Genomic DNA, 26,079 nt, shown 5'->3' with positions numbered 1-26,079 from the left:
CAAAGTTATCTGTTGAATCTACTGAATGTTGCACAGAGGAAAGCCATGAGTATACCACCTATTAATTGCTAACAAATAAGTGCAAAAGGAAAGGGGGAGATTTGGCTGAGAATAAAAACACTAGGTTTGCTTTCTCTATCCAGAAAAACTGGTATATTGTAGGACGAGATCCGGATCTAGCAATTATTACATCTAATAGGCCTTTAGTCACCTTTAGGAGAGTTGCAACCATTAAGGACAGGCTGGTACACAGCAGGTTTTCACCCATGGGCATTGCCTGGCTCCACGGATGTGCTCCCATTGGGAACCAAATGTGTGATCATTGTAACTATTGTACTTTGGGGGAGTTGGACATTCTGTTAGGTCCTTTATGACTCGTCGTTCCGATTTCATGGTATATGTGATAAAACCTCCCGGATGGACAATATACACTCACCGGCCACTTGGATCACCTCCATGCTTCTTTTGTACATGCTCCACAAGGCGGAGACTGCCATTCCCCTTTGTTATGGACCTTTGGTGTTCCCTAAAGCGGGTAAACATTTTCCTGATCATTTTACTGACATACAGTCACCGGCCACTTTATTAGGTACACCTGTCCAACTGCTCGTTAACACTTAATTTATAATCAGCGGTGTGCATGTGCTGCTAGCAATTACATAACCCTGGCAGATTTGCCACCAGTATTTCAATGCGGGGAGGTGAGCTGAAACCCAACCCGAACTTCTGACTCAACATTTGGGTTTGGGGTCGGCTCATCACTAATCATGTGCAATGGCTATAATCAAACCAATGAATACCTCTATCCACAATGCTAGACTACTGTGTGGATCAAGATTTACTACAGAAATCTAGAGTGTGACACTTTGCAGGACAAAGTTATGTCCATCCCTGGTGTATGACTCGCAGATCGAACCCCAATATACTGTACAACTGTTACAGCCACCCAAGGCATGTGACACATGCAGCCAGCATGGGTTTGGGACTCAAATCACACAGCTCCAAGTTCGGCCGAGTCCACTGAACCCTCCTGGGACCGCTTATCACTAGTAATCATCAGAAAACATGACTATTATAAGCCAAATAATGTTGCGAATAATGTGAATATTTTTTTTTTTTAAGGTTATAGCTTGTAAAATGAAATCCTAATTAGAGATGAGCGAGCACTAAAATGCTCGGGTACTCGTTATTCGAGACGAACTTTTCCCGATGCTCGAGTGCTCGTTTCGAGTAACGAGCCCCATTGAAGTCAATGGGAGACTCGAGCATTTTTCAAGGGGACCAAGGCTCTGCACAGGGAAGCTTGGCCAAACACCTGGGAACCTCAGAAAAGGATGGAAACACCACGGAAATGGACAGGAAACAGCAGGGGCAGCATGCATGGATGCCTCTGAGGCTGCTTAAATGCACCATTATGCCAAAATTATGGCCAACAGCATGGCCATGACAGAGTGACAGAATGAAGCTAGATAGCATCTAAAACATCCAATAATTGACCCTGACACTATAGGGGACGGCATGCAGAGGCAGCGGCAGCAGCGGAAGGCTAGAGAGTGGCATGGCGACATACCCTAAATGGACTCAGGCTTCAAACCAATGGGTAGCAGAGAGGAACCAAAGGAGGTGAGCAAGAAGCGCTCAAATAATATTGGTACATGATAAAAGTTTGCCAGTATATTTTGTGGATTACACAGCAGGGTGGCGACAAAGTTAACATGGAAGCCATGAAAACAATCCAAAATTCTGCCTGACACAGCTCGTTTGATAAGGGGACGATGTATGGAGGCAGTGAACTAGTAGTAGATTAAAGGTGCTGCAGTTAAAACTATGTTAGTTGGTTCTTGGCATGGAGCTGGCGCTCCGCTGCCAGGCGAGCTTTTGCCAATCCAAGCCCCTGTCTCTAGGCTACTCCCCAAACAGCACTTCTAAGAACCTTTCGGATAAGATCAAGTGTAGTAGCGTTCTTATAAGTTTGGGATATGGCGGGTGAGGGGAATGTAAACAGATGCGCAAGAAGCGCTGAAATAATATCCGTAAATGAAAAAAGTTTTCCAGTATATTTTGTGGCTTACACAGCAGGGTGGCGACAAAGTTAACAAGTTTGATGTGGAATGCCCTGCAATAGCTCTTGGGCGGTGTGCCTTTTATCACCTAGGCTCAGCAGTTTGAGCACCGCCTGCTGTCGCTTAGCAACGGCACTGCTGCTGTGCCTAGAGCTACCGACTGATGGCGCCATGCCCACGGATGGTAATTCGGAGGAGGAGGAGGTGGAGGAGGGGTGGGAGGATTTGGAGGTATAGTAGGCCTTTGAGACCTGGACCGAGGTAGGCCCCGCAATCCTCTGCGTCGGCAGTATATGACCAGCCCCAGGGTCAGACTCGGTCCCAGCCTGCACCAAGTTAAGTGTAGTAGCGTTCTTATAAGTTTGGGATATGGCGGGTGAGGGGAATGTAAACAGATGCGCAAGAAGCGCATGATGCGCATGGAGCTGGCGCTCCGCTGCCAGGCGAGCTTTCGCCAATCCAAGCCCCTGTCTCTAGGCTACTCCCCAAACAGCACTTTTGTATAAGATCAAGTGTAGTAGCGTTCTTATAAGTTTAGGATATGGCGGGTGAGGGGAATGTAAACAGATGCGCAAGAAGCGCTGAAATAATATCCGTAAATGGTAAAAGTTTGCCAGTGTATTTTGTGGATAACACAGCAGGGTGGCGACAAAGTTAACAACTTTGATGTGGAATCCATGAAAACAACCCAAATTTCGGCCTGACAAACCTCGTTTGATAAAGGGACGATGTATGGAGGCAGCTATATGGACGACTTTTGGAGGTAGCAATGGAGACAACGTGTGGAGGCTGCTATGGAGACAATTCAATTTGGATAGTGCCTGTATGTGGCAGTCCAAAAAATGTTTCAAACCAGAGGAGCAGGTAGGTGGCCCTCCAGAAAAATGGAATAGATTGAGTGCCTGTATGTGGCAGTCCAAAAAAGTTTTCAAACCAGAGGAGCAGGTAGGTGGCCCTCCAGAAAAATGGAATAGATTGAGTGCCTGTATGTGGCAGTCCAAAAAAGTTTTCAAACCAGAGGAGCAGGTAGGTGGCCCTCCAGAAAAATGGAATAGATTGAGTGCCTGTATGTGGCAGTCCAAAAAAGTTTTTAAACCAGAGGAGCAGGTAGGTGGCCCTCCAGAAAAATGGAATAGATTGAGTGCCTGTATGTGGCAGTCCCAAAAAATTGTTTAAAACAGAGGACCGGAAAGGTGGCCCTCCAGAAAAATTGAATAGATTGAGTGCCTGTATGTGGCACTCCCAAAAATTGTTTAAAACAGAGGACCGTGTCGGTGGCCCTCCAGAAAAATTAAATGCATAAAGTACTATACCTAGAGCCAGTGGGCCCTGTCAAAAAACAGCCAGTTTCCTCTGCTTTACTGTAGAAAGAGGAGGAGAAGGAGGAAAATGAGGAGGAGGAGGAGTGGATAAATTATTCAGGTTGAGCTTCCTTCACCTGCTGGAGATTTGAAATTAGGAGAAATCCAGGCTTTATTCATCTTGATAAGCGTCAGCCTGTCAGCGCTGTCAGTCGACAGGCGTGTACGCTTATCGGTGATGATGCCACCAGCTGCACTGAAAACCCGCTCTGACAAGACGCTAGCGGCAGGGCAGGCAAGAACCTCCAAGGCGTAGAGCGCCAGTTCGTGCCACATGTCCAGCTTTGAAACCCAGTAGTTGTAGGGAGCTGTGTGATCATTTAGGACGATGGTATGGTCAGCTACGTACTCCCTCACCATCTTTCTGTAAAGATCAGCCCTACTCTGCCGAGACTGGGGACAGGTGACAGTGTCTTGCTGGGGTGACATAAAGCTGGCAAAAGCCTTGTAAAGCGTACCCTTGCCAGTGCTGGACAAGCTGCCTGCTCGCCTACTCTCCCTCGCTACTTGTCCCGCAGAACTACGCACTCTGCCGCTAGCGCTGTCAGAAGGGAAATACTGTTTCAGCTTGTGCACCAGGGCCTGCTGGTATTCATGCATTCTCACACTCCTTTCCTCTCCAGGGATGAGAGTGGAAAGATTTTGCTTGTACCGTGGGTCCAGGAGAGTGAACACCCAGTAATCGGTGCTGGAATAAATTCTTTGAACGCGAGGGTCACGGGATAGGCAGCCTAGCATGAAATCTGCCATATGCGCCAGAGTACCAACGCGTAAGAATTCACTCCCCTCACTGGCCTGACTGTCCATTTCCTCCTCCTCCAACTCCTCCAACTCCTCTTCTTCTGCCCATACACGCTCAACAGTGTAGGACTCAACAATGGTCCCCTCTTGTGTCTCGCCAACATTCTCCTCCTCTTCCTCCTCATCCTCCTCCACCTCCACCTCCTCCGATATGCGCTGAGAAACAGACCTAAGGGTGCTTTGGCTATCAACAAGGGAATCTTCTTCCCCTGTCTCTTGTGAGGAGCGCAAAGCTTCCGACTTCATGCTGACCAGAGAGTTTTTCAACAGGCCAAGCAGCGGGATGGTGAGGCTGATGATGGCGGCATCGCCACTGACCATCTGTGTTGACTCCTCAAAGTTACTCAGCACCTGACAGATATCAGACATCCACGTCCACTCCTCATTGTAGACTTGAGGAAGCTGACTGACCTGACTACCAGTTCTGGTGGAAGTTGACATCTGGCAGTCTACAATCGCTCGGCGCTGCTGGTAAACTCTGGATAACATGGTCAGTGTTGAATTCCACCTCGTGGGCACGTCGCACAACAGTCGGTGAGCGGGCAGTTGGAGGCGGCGCTGCGCTGCCCTGAGAGTGGCAGCATCTGTGCTGGACTTCCTGAAATGCGCACAGATGCGGCGCACCTTCGTGAGCAAATCAGACAGATTGGGGTATGTCTTGAGGAAACGCTGAACTATCAGATTTAACACATGGGCCAGGCATGGCACATGTGTCAGTCTGCCGAGTTGCAGAGCCGCCACCAGGTTACGGCCGTTGTCACACACAACCATGCCTGGCTTCAGGTTCAGCGGTGCCAGCCACAGATCAGTCTGCGCCGTGATGCCCTGTAATAGTTCTTGGGCGGTGTGCCTTTTATCGCCTAAGCTCAGCAGTTTGAGCACCGCCTGCTGTCGCTTAGCGACGGCACTGCTGCTGTGCCTAGAGCTACCGACTGATGGCGCCATGCCCACGGATGGTCGTTCGGAGGAGGAGGTGGAGGAGGGGTGGGAGGAGGAGGAGGCATAGTAGGCCTCAAACACCTGGACCGAGGTAGGCCCCGCAATCCTCGGCGTCGGCAGTATATGACCAGCCGCAGGGTCACACTCGGTCCCAGCCTCCACCAAGTTAACCCAATGTGCCGTCAGAGATATATAGTGGCCCTGCCCGGCAGCACTCGTCCACGTGTCCGTGGTCAGGTGGACCTTGTCAGAAACGGCGTTGGTCAGGGCACGGATTATGTTGTCTGACACGTGCTGGTGCAGGGCTGGGACGGCACATCGGGAAAAGTAGTGGCGGCTGGGGACCGAATACTGAGGGGCGGCCGCCGCCATGAGGCTGCGAAAGGCCTCGGTCTCTACTAGCCTATAGGGCAGCATCTCCAGGCTTAGCAATCTGGAAATGTGCACATTAAGGGCTTGGGCGTGCGGGTGGGTTGCACTATATTTGCGTTTCCGCTCCAGCGTCTGGGGTATGGAGAGCTGAACGCTGGTGGATGCTGTGGAGGATCGTGGAGGTGACGATGGGGTTTTTGTGGCAGGGTCCTGGGCAGGGGGCTGACTATCAGCTGACACAGGGGAAGGAGCAGTGGTGTGCACGGCCGGAGGTGAACGCGCTTGTTGCCACTGAGTGGGGTGTTTAGCATTCATATGCCTGCGCATACTGGTGGTAGTTAAGCTAGTAGTGGTGGAACCCCTGCTGATCCTGGTTTGGCAAATGTGGCACACCACAGTCCGTCGGTCATCCGGTGTTTCCTTAAAGAACCTCCAGACTTCTGAAAATCTAGCCCTCGCCGCAGGAGCCCTCGCCACGGGAGCTTCACTAGTTGACACATTTGGCGCTGATGCACCAGCTCTGGCCCTGCCTCTCCGTCTGGCCCCACCACTGCCTCTTCCAACCTGTTCTGGTCGAGGACTCTCCTCCGTCTCAGAAGCACTGTGTTCACCCGGCCTCTCAACCCAGCTTGGGTCTGTCACCTCATCATCCTCCGATCCCTCAGTCTGCTCCCCCCTCGGACTTCCTGCCCTGACAACAACTTCCCCACTGTCTGACAACCGTGTCTCCTCATCGTCGGACACCTCTTTACACACTTCTTCCACTACGTCAACAAGGTCATCATCACCCACAGACTGCGACTGGTGGAAAACCTGGGCATCGGAAAATTGCTCATCAGCAACCGGACAAGTGGTTTGTGACTGTGGGAAGGGTCCAGAAAACAGTTCCTCAGAGTATGCCGGTTCAAATGGCAAATTTTGCTGGGAGGGGGCAGACTGGGGGGGAGGAGGCTGAGGTGCAGGAGCTGGAGGAGTGCCGATTTCGGTGACATGGGTGGACTGCGTGGAAGACTGACTGGTGGACAAATTGCTCGAAGCATTGTCGGCAATCCACGACATCACCTGTTCGCACTGTTCTGGCCTCAACAGTGCTCTACCACGAGTCCCAGTAACTTCAGACATGAACCTAGGGAGTGTAGCTCTGCGGCGTTCCCCTGCTCCCTCATAAGCAGGTGGTGTCTCACCCCGCCCAGGACCACGGCCTCTGACCCCTGCAGTAGTTGGACGCCCACGTCCCCGCCCTCGTCCTCTACCCCTAGCCCTCGGGTTAAACATTTTGAAAATGAGAGTTATAACTTGTATTTTTTTTTTAACTTTTTTTTTTTTTTTTGTGTTTTTTAGTTTTTAAAACCAAACGATGCTATCCTATTGCTATGGCTATTTTCTAGCCAAGTATTACAGCACACTACTATGCCAGATGAGATGACGCTGAGTTATGAAAAAAATAAACGTAAAATAAAAAGAAACTGGCAGACTGTGCCTAATTGAAATACAACCCCGGGCCCTAATAAATTTTCCCACTTCGGTCTTTGCGATGGATATGTGCGTCACTAAAACACAGTGGTCGCAAGTCTGACTCCAAATTGCTCCCAATTTGATAGTAGATGCACTGCAGCAAGTACAGCCACCAGCAGATCAACCAGAAATCAAATATATATAACGCTACTGTAGGCGTGATTAAGACGTTTGTATTCTCCTATGGCTATTTTCTAGCCAAGTATTACAGCACACTACTATGCCAGATGAGATGACGCTGAGTTATGAAAAAAATAAACGTAAAATAAAAAGAAACTGGCAGACTGTGCCTAATTCTACTCAAACCCCTAATAAATTTTCCCACTTTGGTGTTTGAGGTGGATATGTGTGTCACTAAGAGCTAAACACAACGGTAGCAAGTCCCCCTGCTAATTCCTCACAATATGGTACTAGCTGCAAATAAAAAAAAAAAAAAATTATAACGTTATTGTAGCCCTAAGAAGGGCTGTTGGGTTCTTTTAGAATCACTCCTGCCTAACAGTAAGCTAATAGAACACCCTAACGCTTTCCCTGAGCAGCAGCAGCTCTCTCCCTAGCGGCATCCAGACAGAGAATGATCCGAGCAGCGCGGGCAGCGGCTAGTCTATCCCAGGGTCACCTGATCTGGCCAGCCAACCACTGCTATCTACGTGTAAGGGTACCACGTCATGCTGGGTGGAGTTCAGAGTCTCCTGGCTTGTGATTGGCTCTGTTTCTGGCCGCCAAAAAGCAAAACGGCGGGAGCTGCCATTTTCTCGAGCGGGCGAAATACTCGTCCGAGCAACGAGCAGTTACGAGTACGCTAATGCTCGATCGAGCATCAAGCTCGGACGAGTATGTTCGCTCATCTCTAATCCTAATGTAAAGTCAATGCTATGTATGAATTAGAACTTATTGTATGAAGCCATGAATTTGTGCAATATAGAAAAAGCCAGGATAACATGATTGACACTAATGTCTGCAGCTATAAGCAGGGCCATGGTTGGCTTGTGATCCAATGCTCAAATTATTACCACTACATTTTGTAAAAGTTAGTATTTTTGTTACAATGTTGCCTGATGAGTGAATATTTTGATGATTTGAGAGAAAAAGCGAAAAAGAAATGTCAGAAAGCACATTAACCTGACATGTGAATAACTACTCCTCTATCCTCACTATATTAGCGTACAGGCAGCCGCTAAGAAATAGAAATAGTTTTTCTTGTAATCACCAACAACACTTAGGAGATGTACAATGGAGCCGCGAAATGATTCACTGCAAATAGAAAATGTAACAGCAATTATCTGTGTACAAAAACACTGTCATTCTGTGAAGTCAGGTAATATTGTAATCTGACAGGTATACTTTCACGTCGCTGAAAGATGACAATATTCTGCTGTCTCCACTCGTATGCCCAGAACATTGCGCGTATCCTATTGTGATCAGACTGTAGGAGGTCTGAATGCATTAATCCTTGTATCACTATTTTTTTTAAGATAAAGAGTAAAATAGCAGCTCCTGGCATATTTTATCTCCAATTAGCATATTTGTCCCCAGCATATACTTCACTTAGCAACTGCTAGAATGCTTTAGACTTCACAATAGCAGAACCAGAGGCAATGAAAGGAACCCATGAATAGAAGAAAACTGGAACATCATTGTGAATGGCCTGCATTTAGCACAAAATATATCTATATGTGCTCGTAATTTGCCTCTGCAGATGTTCATGGCCACGTGCTGGTGTGAGCAGAGGACCTTAGCTGCCCTGTGATGTAGTGTGTTACTAACAGTAATCTTTGGGACTTTGTTCCCAGTTGGCTTCAGGTCAATGATCAGGGTCTCCATGTAGTTTTGGACCTATTCATGGCCTTCATCAGAATCAGTTTTACCTCACAAAGTGAGATCTTGGATGGAGCCCCAGATTGCGTAGGATTGATTCTTATCTTGTGTTTATTCCATTTCCTTATAATTGTGCCAACAGTTATTGTCTTCTCATCAAGCTGCTTGCCTAGTGTCCTGTAATCCAAGCCTTGTGCAGATTCACTATTTTGTCACTGGTGTCCTTGGAAAGAATTTTGTCCTTGGACATTGTTCAGACCAGATCAATGTGGAGAGTGTGCCAGAATGTCGAATACAGGCGCTTGGTCTTCAATAATCCGGTACACCCTCCACTTCGCTGATCAAGCTTAAACTGAGTGCACCTTTTTTTTTTTTTTTTTTTGGTGCACTCAGTTTAACAGATGTGAAACAAGAAATAACTGAATAAACTGTACCTTTCTCAAATGCCTGATCCTACTGATCCCACTGACTTACACACCGGCCACTTTATTAGGTACACCATGCTAGTAACGGGTTGGACCGCCTTTTGCCTTCAGAACTGCCACAATTCTTCGTGGCATAGATTCAACAAGGGGCTGGAAGCATTCCTCAGAGATTTTGGTCCATATTGACATGATGGCATCACACAGTTGCCGCAGATTTGTCGGCTGCACATCCATGATGCGAATCTCCCGTTCCACCACATCCCAAAGATGCTCTATTGGATTGAGATCTGGTGACTGTGGAGGCCATTTGAGTACAGTGAACTCATTGTCATGTTCAAGAAACCAGTCTGAGATGATTCCAGCTTTATGACATGGCGCATTATCCTGCTGAAAGTAGCCATCAGATGTTGGGTACATTGTGGTCATAAAGGGATGGACATGGTCAGCAACAATACTCAGGTAGGCTGAGGCGTTGCAACGATGCACAATTGGTACCAAGGGGCCCAAAGAGTGCCAAGAAAATATTCCCCACACCATGACACCACCACCACCAGCCTGAACCGTTGATACAAGGCAGGATGGATCCATGCTTTCATGTTGTTGACGCCAAATTCTGACCCTACCATCCGAATGTCGCAGCAGAAATCGAGACTCATCAGACCAGGCAATGTTTTTCCAATCTTCTACTGTCCAATTTCGATGAGCTTGTGCAAATTGTAGCCTCAGTTTCCTGTTCTTAGCTGAAAGGAGTGGCATGGTCTTCTGCTGCTGTAGCCCATCTGCCTCAAAGTTCGACGTACTGTGCGTTCAGAGATGCTCTTCTGCCTACCTTTGTTGTAACGGGTGGCGATTTGAGTCACTGTTGCATGGTTGTGCATGAAAATCCCAGTAGATCAGCAGTTTCGTATGGCGTATGTTTATTGCACATTGTATGTCCCAAGAGGAAAGGGTCCAAATAATGCAACCGTTCACACTGATAGAATGGTACTTGACTGAAAGCTTGAGGGGCACATTAGGTCCGTTACGAATATAGAGAAACTGGAACCTGGTTGATTTTGCGAGTCTTCTCTCATTGGATGTGATCATGGAGGGGTCTCGGGCAGACCTGTTACACTTCCAGATGTACTGTGATAGGGAGGGAAAATCAATAACTTAAAATAAAAATCCTTTTAAACAGTTTTCCACCTTCAGAGACAAAGTGATGTTTTATTGTTTGGAGGGGGGGGGGGATTATTCCTAAGGGTCTGCGTACCCAAATGTTGTATAATATGTTTGTATAAAATCAAATAAAACCTAAATATTAAAAAAAAAACAATTTTTCTCTTACTCTGCATTATATAAGCCCAATCTAAAGAATGTACATTTTAAAACACCTGGGTCTGATGATATTCTTAAATATACCTCAATCCCTTAATGTCCACCATATCTGCTTTTAATAGCTGTCATTAGGAGTACTTTTTGTAATGCGATACCTTTCTATGTCGCTGCATCTGAAGAAGATGGCAGGATCTGATTGAAGGTCTTAACCTGTTAAATTCCGATGGCAAAGCCACTCGATGCATTTAAACCCAAGCAGTGTGTGGGAGACCCCATTTTGGGGGGATTGCTTCTCCACATGACATCATGGGGGAGTGACGATCCTCCCTCAAATGGAGGCACACAAGCTGGCAAGTAGGTGGCCATACTGCATGGAATTAAATTCCACTGGCTAGATTGAAATAGGTAGCGCCTGCAACGGATTCCTGCACTGATCATAGGCTTAACTGGTGAGAAGTAGGGTGTGCTTAACTGAGACTCAAACTTCTGACTGAACCCAATCTTCTGAACTTTGCAGTTTGCATCTCTGGTGCACTGTTGTAGAGGGCTCACCGTGCTGTCCTACTGGATGAGGTAGTTTTGCCACCTTGATCTGTTTGAAGCTCACATGGCTGTCATAGAACAATCTTTATCAGACCTTGGCCGAGGCTGCAGCGTAAAGGGGTTACGAGTGGCAGATATAATGAACTCTGTAGATTTTTCACATTACACAAAATGTACAGTATATATTGCAGTTTAACTTCTGGTAGATATGCTGTGTGTTGCTTTCCAATGTTAATTTATCCAACTGAAAAAAAGGGATTTTATTGATGTTGATTTAGTGCAAATCTACGCAATTAGTTATCTCACGCAATTCTGTTATTTTTGCCACTAGCAATTTTGCCTGACTGTTTTAGGCTATATAAGAAAATCACTTTTCCTCAAGCATTGTCCATCATTGAAATAAGTACTTATAAATGCAATTACAGCCTGTGCAATGAGGGAATTAGTTTGCTAGTAATGTCAATGGTCTGCCGCACTTTTAAACGCGCAATAGATCATTAAACTCCAGACAAGAGTACCGGGAAGAATGGGTCATGGTCATCTGTAAGCAAAAAATCCAATTTCAAGTCTAGTAAGTGTGAGCTATTAGAATTCTATATAAACAGTCTTTAAAACCTAGCCCAATACTATTAACTCTGATTCAAGCATAATAGTCTTTTGAGACTCCTGGGTAACATAGCTTTTTCATAATCCGCCTTCTGCAACATGTAAGTTTTAGTATGTTCAAGCTAAAAATATATAATAAAAGCCAATTTTTGTGTCCAATGAAATTTAGTTACAGGAGTTAGTCCAGGATTGTAATACATCAACCAAACAGAATGGAAATTGGTTTCATTCCTGCATTTCTAAAATTATTAATAGTAGGTATACATAGTGCGTATTCATAGTTCTATACTTTATTAGTGAAAGGTTATCAATAGTTCCAGCACCAAGTTTTCAGGTGCTGGCACCAATCGCGGGTGTCAACCCTTCAAATGCTGCCATCAAAGCATGTACATCTCCATTTTCCCTCGGCTTGCCCCTCCCCATGTAAGTGGCATTTCAAGGCTAAAACCCGTGGTTGGCACCAGCACTATGTTCAGAACCTGCATTGTTTGCCACTCTGCCCTAGTAATCAACGGAAATAAGCAAAACTATGGAAATCTGTTTCAGGTCTAATTTCATTTGTCATAATAATTTCAATTCAAATCAAAAGGTGCTTCAGTTTCCCTAAATAGAGGCATACGCGTCTCTGAGAAGTAATCAGAGAAGCCAAAGATACTGCGAATGCACAGCACTCAGGGATCTCAGAAAAATAGAGACAGGAGGCTTGGAGGGATTTAAAGGGAACCTGTCACCAGGAGACCCTTTTTTAGCACTCCCCCAGTCCCCACATAGCATAGTACATACACTGCCAAAGTGTTTTTGTATTAAAAATAGGTTTTACAGAAAAAAAGATATGTTACATTGTACCTTTCATTAGCATCTGCTGTGTGACTAGGCAGTTGCCAAAAGGGAGGGTCTGGAAAGGAGCAGAACCCCCCCCCCCCACAACCTTGGGGAACAGCTTCTCCATGTGACCATGAAAACACCCATCACTTGGCTTAGCGACGCCCCCTGCTCCTCTACAGCCAATCCCGAGTGAGGGGAGTTATTCATATATTTGAAAAGGTCACATGTTTCCCAAGGGTGGGGGGGGGGACTGCTCCTTTCCAGGCCCTCCCTTTTGGCAACTGCCTAGTCACACAGCAGATGCTAATGAAAGGTACAATATAACATATCTTTTTTTTCTGTAAAACCAATTTTTTATACAAAAACACTTTGGTAGTGTATGTACTATGCTCTGTGGGGACTGGGGGAGTGCTAAAAATGGGTCTCCTGGTGACAGGTTCCCTTTGAAGAGGCTATAGAAGCTTGGGGTAGCCATAGCTCCCGCTCCACCACGCAGCTTCTCCACACCCTAGTAGCCTGTAAGGAAAATTTTCATATGTTTTAGATAAGTTTTAGGGCACAAAAAGCTTTAATAAAAAATAGGATTAAACTAGAATACATTACAGGAACCTGCCACCAGATCTCCCTTAGTAGGTAGATCTGTGATGGTAGGTTTTTCTTTTAAGACATATTTCTGTCTTAAATTAGGAAATAGGCCCTAATTTATTAGTATATAAAAAATTATAGTTTCCTTCCTTTTTATATGACAGCAGTGAATACCTGGCATGTGATGAGTCCCCATAGAAAATAAGCTACATTCTGTCAACTTTCCAGGAAATTGCACTTGAATATATGTATGGGACTTATGCTATTTTGCCACATAAATTACTTAAAACTTTGGTCAGTTTTACTGCAAATGTATAATAGATCAGTAAATAACTGTTATGCATCTGGTACTTTGCCACAGAAAATACATGTAGCATATAAGACTCTAACACAAAAAATACCAAACTATTGATCCATTGATTGATTGTGTGAAGTAGCAGCATTCTCATGACTGGTGCTTGTTTGACTGTCCCTGCCTTTGCATACTGCACTTGAAGGGGTTATCCAGGTCCAAACTTTGTTGTTTTGAACTTGCAAATGATCATGGTTGTTTTTGTGATGTCACGTCAAATAAGCGCTGGGTGCTGTTGAGGCCTTAAATAATACAATAAGAAATTTGCCAATGTGCTGCTGATTAGTATTTTTCTAGTAATTTCAGATCATTGAGAAGTCTTTAAGATTTATATGTTATCACTCTGTTTTTGGAAAATACTTTTAAGCTTTGATTGATGTTGAATGATTCAGCAAAATCTAATTCATGTTATTGCTTGCCTACAAATAGGAACCTCAACTGTTGCCACCTCTCCATGCAAACATTGCTGAACATTCAAACATTTTGAATACAAACTCGGACATCATTTACATGGGGATTACATGTTTCTATTGTGTTTTGCTTTGGTTTCCTTTGAGTATTCTAAGTGAATCACAAACTCCAAAAGCATTTCCTTACAATAGTATTATACAATCTAAAGTGTTTTAAGGTAAAACATGGGAATGGTAATCTATTATGTATAAAATATTCAATACGAAAAGTAATGTGCTTTCCTTCAGATTCTCTCATGTAGTTTTGCTTTTTTTACCATTCAGTCCTTTCACATTTAATGGAGTTCAGTTAAAAACAGTTTAAAATCTGACTTGGCTTATCCTTGTTTGATATCCTTGTTTCCCTAGTGATGCTGTATGCATGTATACATGTATTATATAAAATGATACAAATTAAAATATATATATTTTCTATATGTATTTTTCCCAGAAACTTCCTTGGGTAAACAGCATGGATAAGCATTTTTTCACACAAACTATTAAAGCTTAAAATTAATAATTAAGAGTCAGGAACATATGTTTATCTGCTATTCCATGGCTCAGAAGACTAATAAACAAGGTTTATTAGTACCTTAAGGACCCAGTCTAATTTCTTTGTGTTCTTTTTTCTTTGTTACATTCAAAAGCAATAACTTTTTTGTTGAAGCAACCAAATAAGAGCTTAACAAGAGAATGATCAGCTTTATGCCATCATTTTTGGGATTTTTTTTTTCTTTTTATCTGGTAATAGCTCTTTCTCTGAAATATAAAATATTGCCCTTTTATTGTAAATTCCATGCCTGTACTGGGAAGCAGGAAACAACTCCAAATGCGTTGAAATCAATGAAAAATCGCATTTGTACCATTTTCTTGTACAATTTGTTTATATTTTATTTTTGTTTATATTTTATATTATATTTTAATTTGTTTATACAAATTTGTATAGATTTTATTACGTTTTAATGCAATTTTAAAAATTAACATATTCATACTTTGCTGTACAGAGTTGTGTAAGGTGTCATTTGGATTCACTGACATTTAAATTGCATTTTGGGAACTGTATGCCCTTTGGATTGATTTTCCTAAAATTTTTTGTGTTGCAAAATGGCAAAAAAATTTAAGGTTTTGGACATTTGGGCATTATTTTGTGTTATAGATGGTGGCATCCACGCGGTGGCAGTTATTAAACAGATGACAAACAATGCCAAGACCACAATCAAAAGGACTTCAATTTAATTTTTTTTTTATTATTAATTATTACTTTACCGATTTTTGAAAGCTAAATTAGTAGAAATCTCCACACTAGACATTGTAACTTCACCAGCATTTAGTATATTTTAGCAGAAAACATCACTTTAGTGGAAGGGGGCTGCGTGCACCCACAGACGCAGCTCTCTTGCTTTAAGGTGATGTTTTCTGCTAAAATATATGGTGTGGACTAAGATACTAAATGCTGGTGAAGTTACAATGTCTTGTGTGAAGATTTCTACTAATTTATCTTACAAAAATCGGTAAAAGGAAGATAGCGAAAAAGGGAACACAACAGCGCTCATAGGGTGATATTGTCTGGTTCAAGGTATTGGATGTGGATTGACAGTCGCTTACCTGGATTAGTTGTGCTTACATATATAAGGCACAACTCTCGTAATGGCATATATGGTTTTGGTCGTGGTGCAGCCTGCGTCTTTAGGTAATCCGAGCGCGAGATGCTAAGTCGGCTGGAGTCAGAGTATCGGTATGTTCTTGACCCCACTATACCGAAAAATCGGTAAAAGAAATAATTGAAAAAATCATATTGTAGTGATGTTTATTGCAGTCTTGGTGTTGTTTATGGATATATGTGAATGGAGTGTTCAAGTGTTACACTTGAAATTGTATGTTCCACACACAAAAAAAAGAGTCAGACTTTGTTGCAGTTTTATGAGTTTTTAAATAGTTAATACCATTGTTCTCCTGATCAGGATGAATGTGCTTATCTTGATCTACCAACTGCTTGTCAAGCGATCCCTAATAATTGTGTCACCTATTCGATATTTCTCTCAAACTATCCTAAAATGTTGTCTCATTTTCTTTTTGTGACAGCAAAATAATGTGTGTCTACATGGAATGTGTTGTAGGTTACCTATAGATCTAGACCACAATAAACACATTTTTAGCAAAATGGATGAATTGATTTTTTTTGTTACATTTTGAGTGATTGCAGCAATGATTTGAAGAGCTCTCCTGAAGAAATTATCTAAGATGTTGGGCTGATGAGCTGTTGTAGGGAAGTATATCTTCTTCGGTACTATTAGTAAGGTCTAAAAGCCAAGTTTGATGTCTTCTTGAAAATATAGTTATTTTAGGGTTGAAATATACCACAGAGACTTGGTATAAAAGACAGGAGATTATGATATACTGCTTATTTCTGTAAACTTTTGGATTACATTTATATCCTATATTTGTTCCCTTATAAAAGTTTTATTCGTGACCTAAGAGAAAATATGACTACATTTTATAACTATGCTATTGGCATGATGGGCAGCATGCCATGTCAGCCATCTGGAAGTTTTTGGACAGATGCAAGGGGCTGCATTTGCTTCATGATCCCTATCTTTCAAAGCATTTGAAAGAGATTTAGGTCATAAGAAGGGTCAGACTGGAGGGATGATGGCAATTTTGCTACTTTTCCTAATGGGGCAGAACAGAGCTTTGCCCAGGTGGCAGAAAATTTCTTTGAAGCATTAAGATCACTGCCAAGCTAGAAAAAACTTTCAAGTTTTAACTTTGAAACCGAGACCTTATTATATTACTGGTTCCAAGGGAAGAGCAGCCACCTGGAACTACTGTGTTACTCATAACCATTGTTAGTGGGTTAATAAAAAAATGTATACTAAAATATACTGTGTATATAAATAAAATATTTTGGTTGCAATTCATTATTCAATACATAATGCATTGAGAAAATCAATGAAAATATCTTATGAAGGTCATCAAGATGGAAAATGAATTACACACTGCTCCAACTTCAGTGGAAATGCACCAAGATAAGGAAATGCGGCTCAGTAGTTTGTGCGGCCTGTATGACCTCCCTACAACACCTTGGGATGGTCATGATGAGGTGGTGCATGTACTGAGGAATCTTTTCCTAGCCCTGGATTTAAAAATAAACTCCTAGACAATCAGTGGTTCAATGTGGCATTGGTGGATGGAGCGAGACATGATGTCCCAGGTTTCAGGTTTTGGGAACTGGAAGACAATCCATAGCTTCATTGCCTTCATTATGCAGTAGCTGCTGATACACTACAGCAACATGAGGTTTCACACTGTTATGCATCAGAAGGAACCCAAGGTACACAACACCTGGTTATGGTCTCACAATGGGTCTAAGGAACTCATTCCTTCCCATGGCATCTACTGACTCGTCACTTGTCACCTGTCACGTTTGTTACATTTGCTCATTGTGAACCTGCTCTCATTCGTGAAGAGCACAGAAAATGTGAAATCTGCCAACCTTGGTGTCCTCCAGCAAATGGCAGTTGCCCAGCATGGTTCACCACCAACTTGTCAGACATATTGATATAAGTGGTCTGCTGGAGTTCATTAGTGTTCATTTTATGTACACATTGCACGTATAAACAAGTCATGTGTCATAAATTGTAAGGTCATGAATTCTAAAATTTTTAATAGCATTACAGAATCTGAAGTAGGACAAATAAAACATTAGATTAACCACACACGACAGTAATGAAGGCTAAACCAGTAAGCATTGTTAATGTCTGTATGAAATATCTCCAATCTTCCCTAGGAATTAGGAGGTTGAGCAGCAGGTATGCTTTGCTGATCATCTGCTCTTTAATAACTGATTATAAGAAAATGTGATCAGAAGCAGAAGTTCTAGCTATGTGCTAGTTTGTAGTATGCAGCATGTGTTAACACATTGCCAAGAAAAGACAGCAATGATCCTAGAGAAGTTCAGACCTACACAGTGTGAGACTGGGCTGCCTTGGGCCCACCAGTACATTCTGTTCTAGGGGTCCACCACTGTACAGCCACATGCAAATATTACCAGACACCCTTTCACAAATTCCTAAAACACAGAAGACACAAATTACTTTTAGTAGAAGCTTGTTTACTAGCATTTGTATTTTAAAGGGGTTGTAGTCACAGACATTGCCTTTAATGAACCTTTTGAACCTAATTTGATGTTATTAAAAATGCATGCTTTATCCTAAAATGATTTATTAGCCCATGCCCTCATTTGTTTACTTCACCAACCTCACAGTAATAAACACTTTGCTAAGCGACTGGAAAGAGTCTTAAATTTATTTTAACGAAAGATTGGACCAATTGTCAGGCAGGGTGTTTTGATAAGGTAAGTACAAAAAGAGAGGCCATATCCTGACAATAGAAAGTGTCAGCTAAAACTTAGCTTTTATTGATTATAGGAATAAAAAGAAAAAATAACCACTATAGTGTTCAAATCAAGAATGATATATTAAAAACACAGATGTCCTAGGAGAGGTGTCCTATGTTTGTAAAGTCATATTAGAGGCTAATAGTACCGTCAAAGATTGGCTGGAAAGACGGCCCCCTGTAGGATGAGGGGGAGCGGGTAGCCACCCCAGCCGGTATAGGTGTTAAGTATGAGGTTTGCTGTTTTCGTAGCTGGTGGATAGTATTAGCTAATATTGCGATGATACAAACCTGAATGCTATGAGTTATTATCATTTAAACCCATGCATTGATTCCTGTGGTCAGGGATCGATCCGATCCCAACCTTGTACAGAAACCATGGGTTTAAATGACACTTTCTATTGTCAGGATATGGGCTCTCTTATGCCGTCCTAGGACGGTTTTTGTACTTACCTAGTCTTAAATTTAGGCACAAATATACAAATGTGGCAAAAAGTTTCAAATATAAGAGAAAAAAAGAGAAAATCCTATAATACATGACCCCCTGTATTCTTACTCCTAAACAGGTGCATTAAATCATAGGGGTTATACCATACACCTGTATTTTCTTTTTTCATTGAGTTGTCTTTTAATTCATGTAAAAAGTAGAATAAAATATATATTTTTAGTTTTTTTTAAGCATCATTTCAAGCCGTTTTCCAAGCATCGTGATTATGTTACAGAGTGCAGTGGTCAGAATATGTTTTTATCTCTCCCTGAAATGCTCTGATAAATGTCTTTGTTTCTGAGTGAATTTTCAGATCAAAAGCTAAGTTCTGTAAATACCAGCTATTTATGGCAATGTTCTCCAGGGAATTAACTGTCATGTAATCATTCTCACCTCTGAAGATCATTATGTGCTACAGAAGATCTTATTCACCTACAGTTATTTAACTTTCATCTTTCTGGAGATTTGAGACATTTCACTGGAGATGTTCACAGCTAGCGAGCCGGTTTGTCATGAATAAACTGTCCAAGTATCCTAGTGATAAACTGTAGCTTCTCTAGAACTTATGATTATAGCTTTATACATTCCTACTGGATTTGCTTAATAAAATGTGGTAAATAATTAGGATAGTCAAGAGATTGCAGGATACAGATTCCACCAGAGAACTCATAGAAAGAATCTTTGCCACTATATTTTCTAAAATAAGTTCACTTTTTTTTACCTACAACTGATGTACAATTACCAAAAAGCAACAAATATGGTTTACATTAAGAGGCAAACAGATGTCAGTGACAGATGTATACAGAAGCGATAATTATCACTTAAAATTAATTTTAAATTGTGGATACTTTAGATATTATCTGTTCAATGGATGAAGTCTGGTCCAAGCTTGGTGTTTTTTTTACCTGATTATAGTTTATTTTTCTGTTAATGTAAGGCTACCTTCACATTTCCCTTCAGGGCCTTCAGTTGTTGGTTCCATTATAGGTACAGAACCATTAAAAATTGAAGTCCACCTAACTGAACTTAACTTTGGTTAACAGCATTTACCCTTCATTAAAGAAGTGTCCATGTGTACATCCAAAAAAACATAGTCGTCATGGTATATTAACTGGAAAAAAAGGCCCTAAAATGTACATATGTCTACAAACATATAAAAGCAGTACATAATTGTCTGGCTAGGAATATGCAATTCCAATCTATCCAATACCAATCTGTATTTGCCAAATTTTCAAGACAAATTTACAAGGGTTTTAACCCTCCTTTTGGCAGACTTCTTTTCTTTTATAAATTGGGTCTTTTGTGGTGAATTGAAAAGTTTAGAATGGCATAGATCGGTAAAATACATTTTTATATTGAGGGTGATCGACCATCAGTTATTTTGCTACTGGTGTACTAGATTAATTGTATTTTTGTACATATCTTGTTGAACATTGAAACAATGAAATGGCCAGCCCAGAGTCCTGATCAAACCCAATAGAAAATGTATGGAAAATCCTTGGTGATAAAGTTATGCCCAAGAAACCCACAACTGTCACAGAGCCATGGAAGAGACTAGAAGAAGAGTGGACCAAAATCACACCAGAGCTGTATGAGAAACAAGTGATGTCCTTTGGTTGCAGATGTGCTGAAGTCATTCAAAGCAAAGGCCTGTGCACTTTCTACTCATTGGTGACTGTTGGAACCTCTGGAATATGCCGTCCAGTTCTGGGAACTGGTTTATAAAAAGGAAAGGGTACAACGAAGAGCCACAAAAATTATAAGGGGTATGGAGGGTCTCAGTTATAAAGAAAGATTAAACCAATTGGATTTATTTGGTCTCAAAAAGACGACTAAGAAGGGACATGATTAATTGATATAAATATATAAATGGTCCATACAAAAAATATGGTGAAACGTTTTTCTAGGTTATAGCATTAAAAATAAAAGGGGGCACTATCTCCACCTGGAGAAAACAAGGTTTAATCACCAGAGGCAACAGGGCATTTTTATTGTGAGAACTTTAAATCTTTGGAATAGCCTGCCTCCGGCGCTGGTCACAGTAGGGACAGCAGAGAGCTTCAAGAAGGGTCTAGATGCCCTTGTACATCTAAATAACATTGGTTATGTTGTTATATAGAATTGTTTACCTTTGACACCCTTCCTTATCCAATTCCTTCCCTTCCCTTGGTTGAACTTGATGGACATGTGTTTTTTATCAACCTTAAAAGCTATGTAACTATATAACTACTTAACCTTCATAAATGTACTTATAATCTTTCTCTGTGCTACAGTCATTGCTGTTCTCTATTCATGATCATTACATTTTTTGCAAAATAAAGGTTTTATGTTGATATACTTAGGCAGTTTTGTAAAACACTGTTTTAGTGGCAAGCAAAAAATCCATCAAATTTTCATCAATGGAGATTACATCCGCACAGCCAATCCAGCAAATTGACACCCCTGGATATATATGTGCTTGGCAAGGCATAACCAATGATGTACTTTTTTAAGATTCTTTTTCCCATTGTGTTCTTGAGAAGATTTTTCTAACTATCTAACTATCACACGATCTTTCCTTATAATATTATTGAGCTATTCATAGTCACTTTATTTTCTGCCCCCTCCAACACACCTTAAAAAATGACAGCAAATGGAACACTACAGACTGATAAAATAGTTGACACTTTCAATGGAAGAAGTTAAAAGAGCTAATCATCTCAAAGTCTAATCATCCTGTTTTGTTGTTGCTAAACATTCCGAAATTAGTTTCTCATTTTTATGAAATTGAACCAAGATGAACCACATTCTTTGGGTTTACCTTGGTTCTACCAGACACAAATCTTTAAAGTCTATTAAAGGGGGGCCCAAAGATATCATAATCAGGGATTAGCCGACCACTTCAGGCTTGGGTTCACAGAGTTCAGCCAAACCCGATCCTGAAAGTTCAGTTCTGGCTCACCCGAACCTGAATGTACACCGGCACTATGCTGCGCTCATGCTGTAGGCTGCATATGTACCACAGTTTTCCTTAGGACCAATGTTCCTGGGGAGTTGGGGAGTGACGTTCCTAGAAAAAAATGGCGGCTCATCCCTAATCATTATTTATAGGATTGAAGATATCGGTAATACATGCGCACATGTAAAAAAGGAGGTACAGGTAGAAATACCTTTACAGTATGAGTGGACATACCCTTACAATATGGCACTAATTTTAGTAATAGGGGTAGTGTTATCATTAGCATAAGCCTTGATTATTCTCACTTAGCCATTGTTTTATATTTCATCAACATTGTTAACACTGACAAAGTATTTTATGACTTCTCCCAGCATAAATGTATTAGAGACCATTTTTATTTTCTAGCCATCTTTCTACTAAGTATCTAAAGCCTCTAATTACACAATGCATTCATAGCCCATTTACCGCAACATGACTGTAACATATTGTCATGCTCATTTAATGGTTACGTATGCTTCAATGCCTTATTGAATACCTTTCTCCCTTTGCTTTACCTGTTAGAGTTTTAATCATTGTCTGTGTTAAATTAGTAATTGATTGTCTGATCAGCTTTTTACCATTATTCAGCCAATTGCTAACTTCACAATTGATTAAATGTACTACTGATTAGGAAACACAGAATAGTCTATAGGGCATATTTACAGCAGTAGAAATCATACCTAATGTGCAGATAATACATTCTGTAAAATATTTTTTACATACACATACATCCATTTAATAAAAAAAAGTGAATCACCAGGTTAAAAATTTTGAATAAATCTATTGGAAAATTGAAATTCAAAATAGGACTTTTTAAAAAGTGGTCAATGTGTGGTCAGTATGTGTGTACTAAATATACAGTATATGTCTAGAAAATAACTAGTTTAGGCTAAATCCCTAACATATAGTATAAGCTAAACCCATATCATTGACTTTAAATGTCCAAAAAAAGTTTTAAGAGTTAGTTAGATGGAATACTACACTGCAGTTTTAGAACCCTAAATTGACTTAACCCCCTTAACCCCTTAACACCGAAGGCTATTTTTAAACATTTCACTATAAGTGGTTATAACTTTGAAACACTTCAAAATATGCAGGTCCTTTTTTAATGCACTCTCCTACTACTGCAGTCCCCTACTACTCCCATCTCTTCTCCAGCTGTCCTATACGGTTTCCCATGGTTACCAGAAAGCATGGCAAATGGAACTTAGAACTGGGGGACAAGGTAAAGCCCCTGCTAACACCTGCTAATAGCTAATTAGTGTAAATCAGAGAATTGCCATCAGTGGGGGAGGGAGGAGATGTACAGGAGCACAAAGGAGGTGGCCAAGAGCTGTGCCGTCTGCAACACAGATAAGTCACATATTGTTTTTTTTAAATACATCCAAACCAAAGCCCAACCCCTGGGGCTACATAGAGAATTCTGTCAGGGTGCAAAGTAAGTTAGAACACAAAATTACATTGTAATGCAAATGCTTTGAAAAAAGCAGAAAGGCATATGTGCAATGCAACTGTAATGGGCTTTTGTAATTTACTGAAAATTGGCAAATCTTTTTGGTTTTTGAAGAACCTGCTTAAGCCTTTACATTTTTACAGGGGTTAAAACAATATGGGGGTTTGTCAAGGGTGCTTCCATGATCCATGTCTCAGATCATGGGCACACCCGTGCCCCTCTCCGTGGCGCTGATTAATTTTTTGCTATTTTCCTTTACCAAAACTGAATCCTACCATTTGCAGATCAATATATTTTTTAAATAGTGATAGTTATCACATAAATTATGCAGTTGAAAGTAAATTCTGCTTCAGCTTAATGGCGTTTATATTGTAAGAACACTTTTGTTTTGGCCTTCAGGGGATTTTCCGACAAGGACTTTGAATCACATGGAAGTGTGAAAATAACAGCAACACCAATTGACCTATGATCTGAGTTTCCAAGCCACAGTTAATCCACTTTCTATTATTTTTGCAATTCAGAGTAATACGGTATAATTATAATTATCAAAATAATTCATCTGCAAAAACTACCCAACCCTGATGTTTGTGACCCCTGAGAAGCAGAAGTTGGTGTGCATGGGGCCATAGGGAAAGTCCTGAGAATAAGTATGAATCAAATAATCCACTTATTTACAAATCCCAACAAAACGTTTATGTGTTTATTTGATCAAATAAAGTACTTTGAAATTTCAGTAACTCACGCTGTGACACCTGAGAAGATTTTACTTTGCTTTCTTTATTTTGTTTTATTTTGTCAAATTAAAATGATTGCTTATTATTTTGTGCACAATTAAATCAGTTAAAAAAAATACACAAAGTCATTAATGTTATGAATGGGGGAGATCAGAAGTGTCTGAAAGCAGAATTTTTCTAGTTGCCCACGGAGCTCAGCATTCATTTTATAAACAGCTGTGAAAAATGAAAGCTGAGCTCTAATTGGTTGCCACCAGGGCAGTATATAGCTGTCCTAGGCACTCTCAAATATCTCCCCCCACCCAAAAGGCTCCCCCCCCACCTGGTTGCCCTAGGCATCTCTTGTTGTGTAGGCATAAACACAGTCATGGTTCCCATAGGCAACTAGAACAGTTCTGCTCTAAGACTCTTCTGATAAATCTCCTCCATGATGTTGCTACTAAACTTAACATTTTGGATGTACATTTTTTGACCTTTTCTAAATAAAAAGATCATGTTCTGTTTATAAACATTTACTGATTTTATAATTGTTCACTGCAAGCATTGGATTAGATCGAAGACTGAATAGCACAATCAGAAATACAAATTTGTATAAGGAAAAATCCATATTGCATGAATTATTATTAATTTTAAGTAGATCATTGAATTCACAGTATTGCATATTTTAACTGACTAAACTTATGATTCTATCAGTATATGTAATAAGTATCAATTAATATTGTCAATTAAGAGTATTTACTGTTTGAAAACTTATCCAAATATAGAAAAAATATGACTCTTTTAAGCATACTACTTTTTTGTGACTCAAATTTGTATTGTTTTTACGTTTTCTATGGATATCACTATGTTCATTGACTTCAAATGTATGTAGTTTCTCTCTTGCAGTCTACTTAAAATTAGAATACATATTTTCTTTGATGGACTGTATATATATTTGTATGTTTTTAGTATTTTTAAAACCAGCTCTTGTTGTAGAGAAAATATACAAATTGTCATTTAATCAAAAGCTACTCTATGTCCTAACTGCCGGCCATATCTTCTGGTATGCCTTTTTTCTTCTTCCTATACTGCCCATAGTTATCCAGTCCCTCCCCATTATACAGTGACTGACATTATCTGTAAATTGGTTGTGTGATAGGTAATAGGACACTTAATTTAGATCTTAATGCCATGATTGACCTTACTGTTATTACTATGTTAGCAGTGTTTTAAAAAAACAAAATTGTTTTTTTGTAGGCTACAGACAATGATGTTGGGACATTTGGGAAAGTAAGCTACTTTTTCAGCGATGAACCGGATAGGTAAGAAATTATTAAATTTGATATGGATGTTTAACCTATGTGTAACTTGATGGCACAGTAGTACCGAAGGTCCGTGAAACTTAGGAGACCATAAGGTGTCTATTTCCCCAAACAAGAATATTATAAATGATACGTCATATTGATAGATATATTGGGAAACAGTAGCTTCTGTACAGTAGCTTATGTAAGCTCTTAAAATGAAATTCATCACTTCTATTCATCAGAGTAATGACTATTTTGCTACTGTGTTATGTTTAATTTTGTGGATTTTTAACATGTTCCACAATTCAATGACAATCTAAAAATAATGATTAACAATGTTCTCCAGATGGAAAAACACACATAAATGGTAGAGTATTAGTATTGTACTATGCCCATATATACAAGATAGGAAAAGAGTAGTAATAGTACAGTGCTATGTCCATATTTGTAGCATAGGAGTAGTAATACCATGTAGGGCCCATATATGCAGTATAGTTCTATTCTATAGTTCTTTTTTGTATCTTTCTTTTTTTTTTTTTTAACAATATGTAACAAAAATACAATGCATTTATTACCGTGGTTACAAATGTTGGTACATGAAATCAGATAGGTGGTACCTAACACCATATAGATTAGCAAAAATCTACCCAAACTGTACAAACCTGTGTTAAAGATGTAAAAAAGAAATAGGCTCCCTACTTCATATTTTTTGGCATTGTAGAAATGTTCAGAAACTGTGGAATTCAATATATCTTAAATTAAGAGCTATTATCCCATAT

General features: G+C 40.7%; 1 protein-coding gene across 4 annotated transcripts in view; it reads left to right on the top strand.

Annotated features, from left to right (window-relative positions):
- Positions 1–26,079, top strand: part of CDH23 (cadherin related 23) — a 708,444-nt gene that overhangs the window by 429,704 nt on the left and 252,661 nt on the right. For all 4 annotated transcript variants that reach the window (XM_072131217.1, XM_072131214.1, XM_072131213.1 and 1 more), the window contains exon 14: positions 25,254–25,318. In XM_072131217.1, the coding sequence (XP_071987318.1) occupies positions 25,254–25,318 (65 nt within the window). The remainder of the gene's footprint in view (positions 1–25,253; positions 25,319–26,079) is intronic.

This window comes from Engystomops pustulosus, chromosome 11, assembly GCF_040894005.1.
Source record: "Engystomops pustulosus chromosome 11, aEngPut4.maternal, whole genome shotgun sequence".
NCBI classification, from domain to species: domain Eukaryota; kingdom Metazoa; phylum Chordata; class Amphibia; order Anura; family Leptodactylidae; genus Engystomops; species Engystomops pustulosus.
Note: the sequence above shows the minus strand (reverse complement) of the source record. Positions and strands in the feature narration are given on the sequence as shown.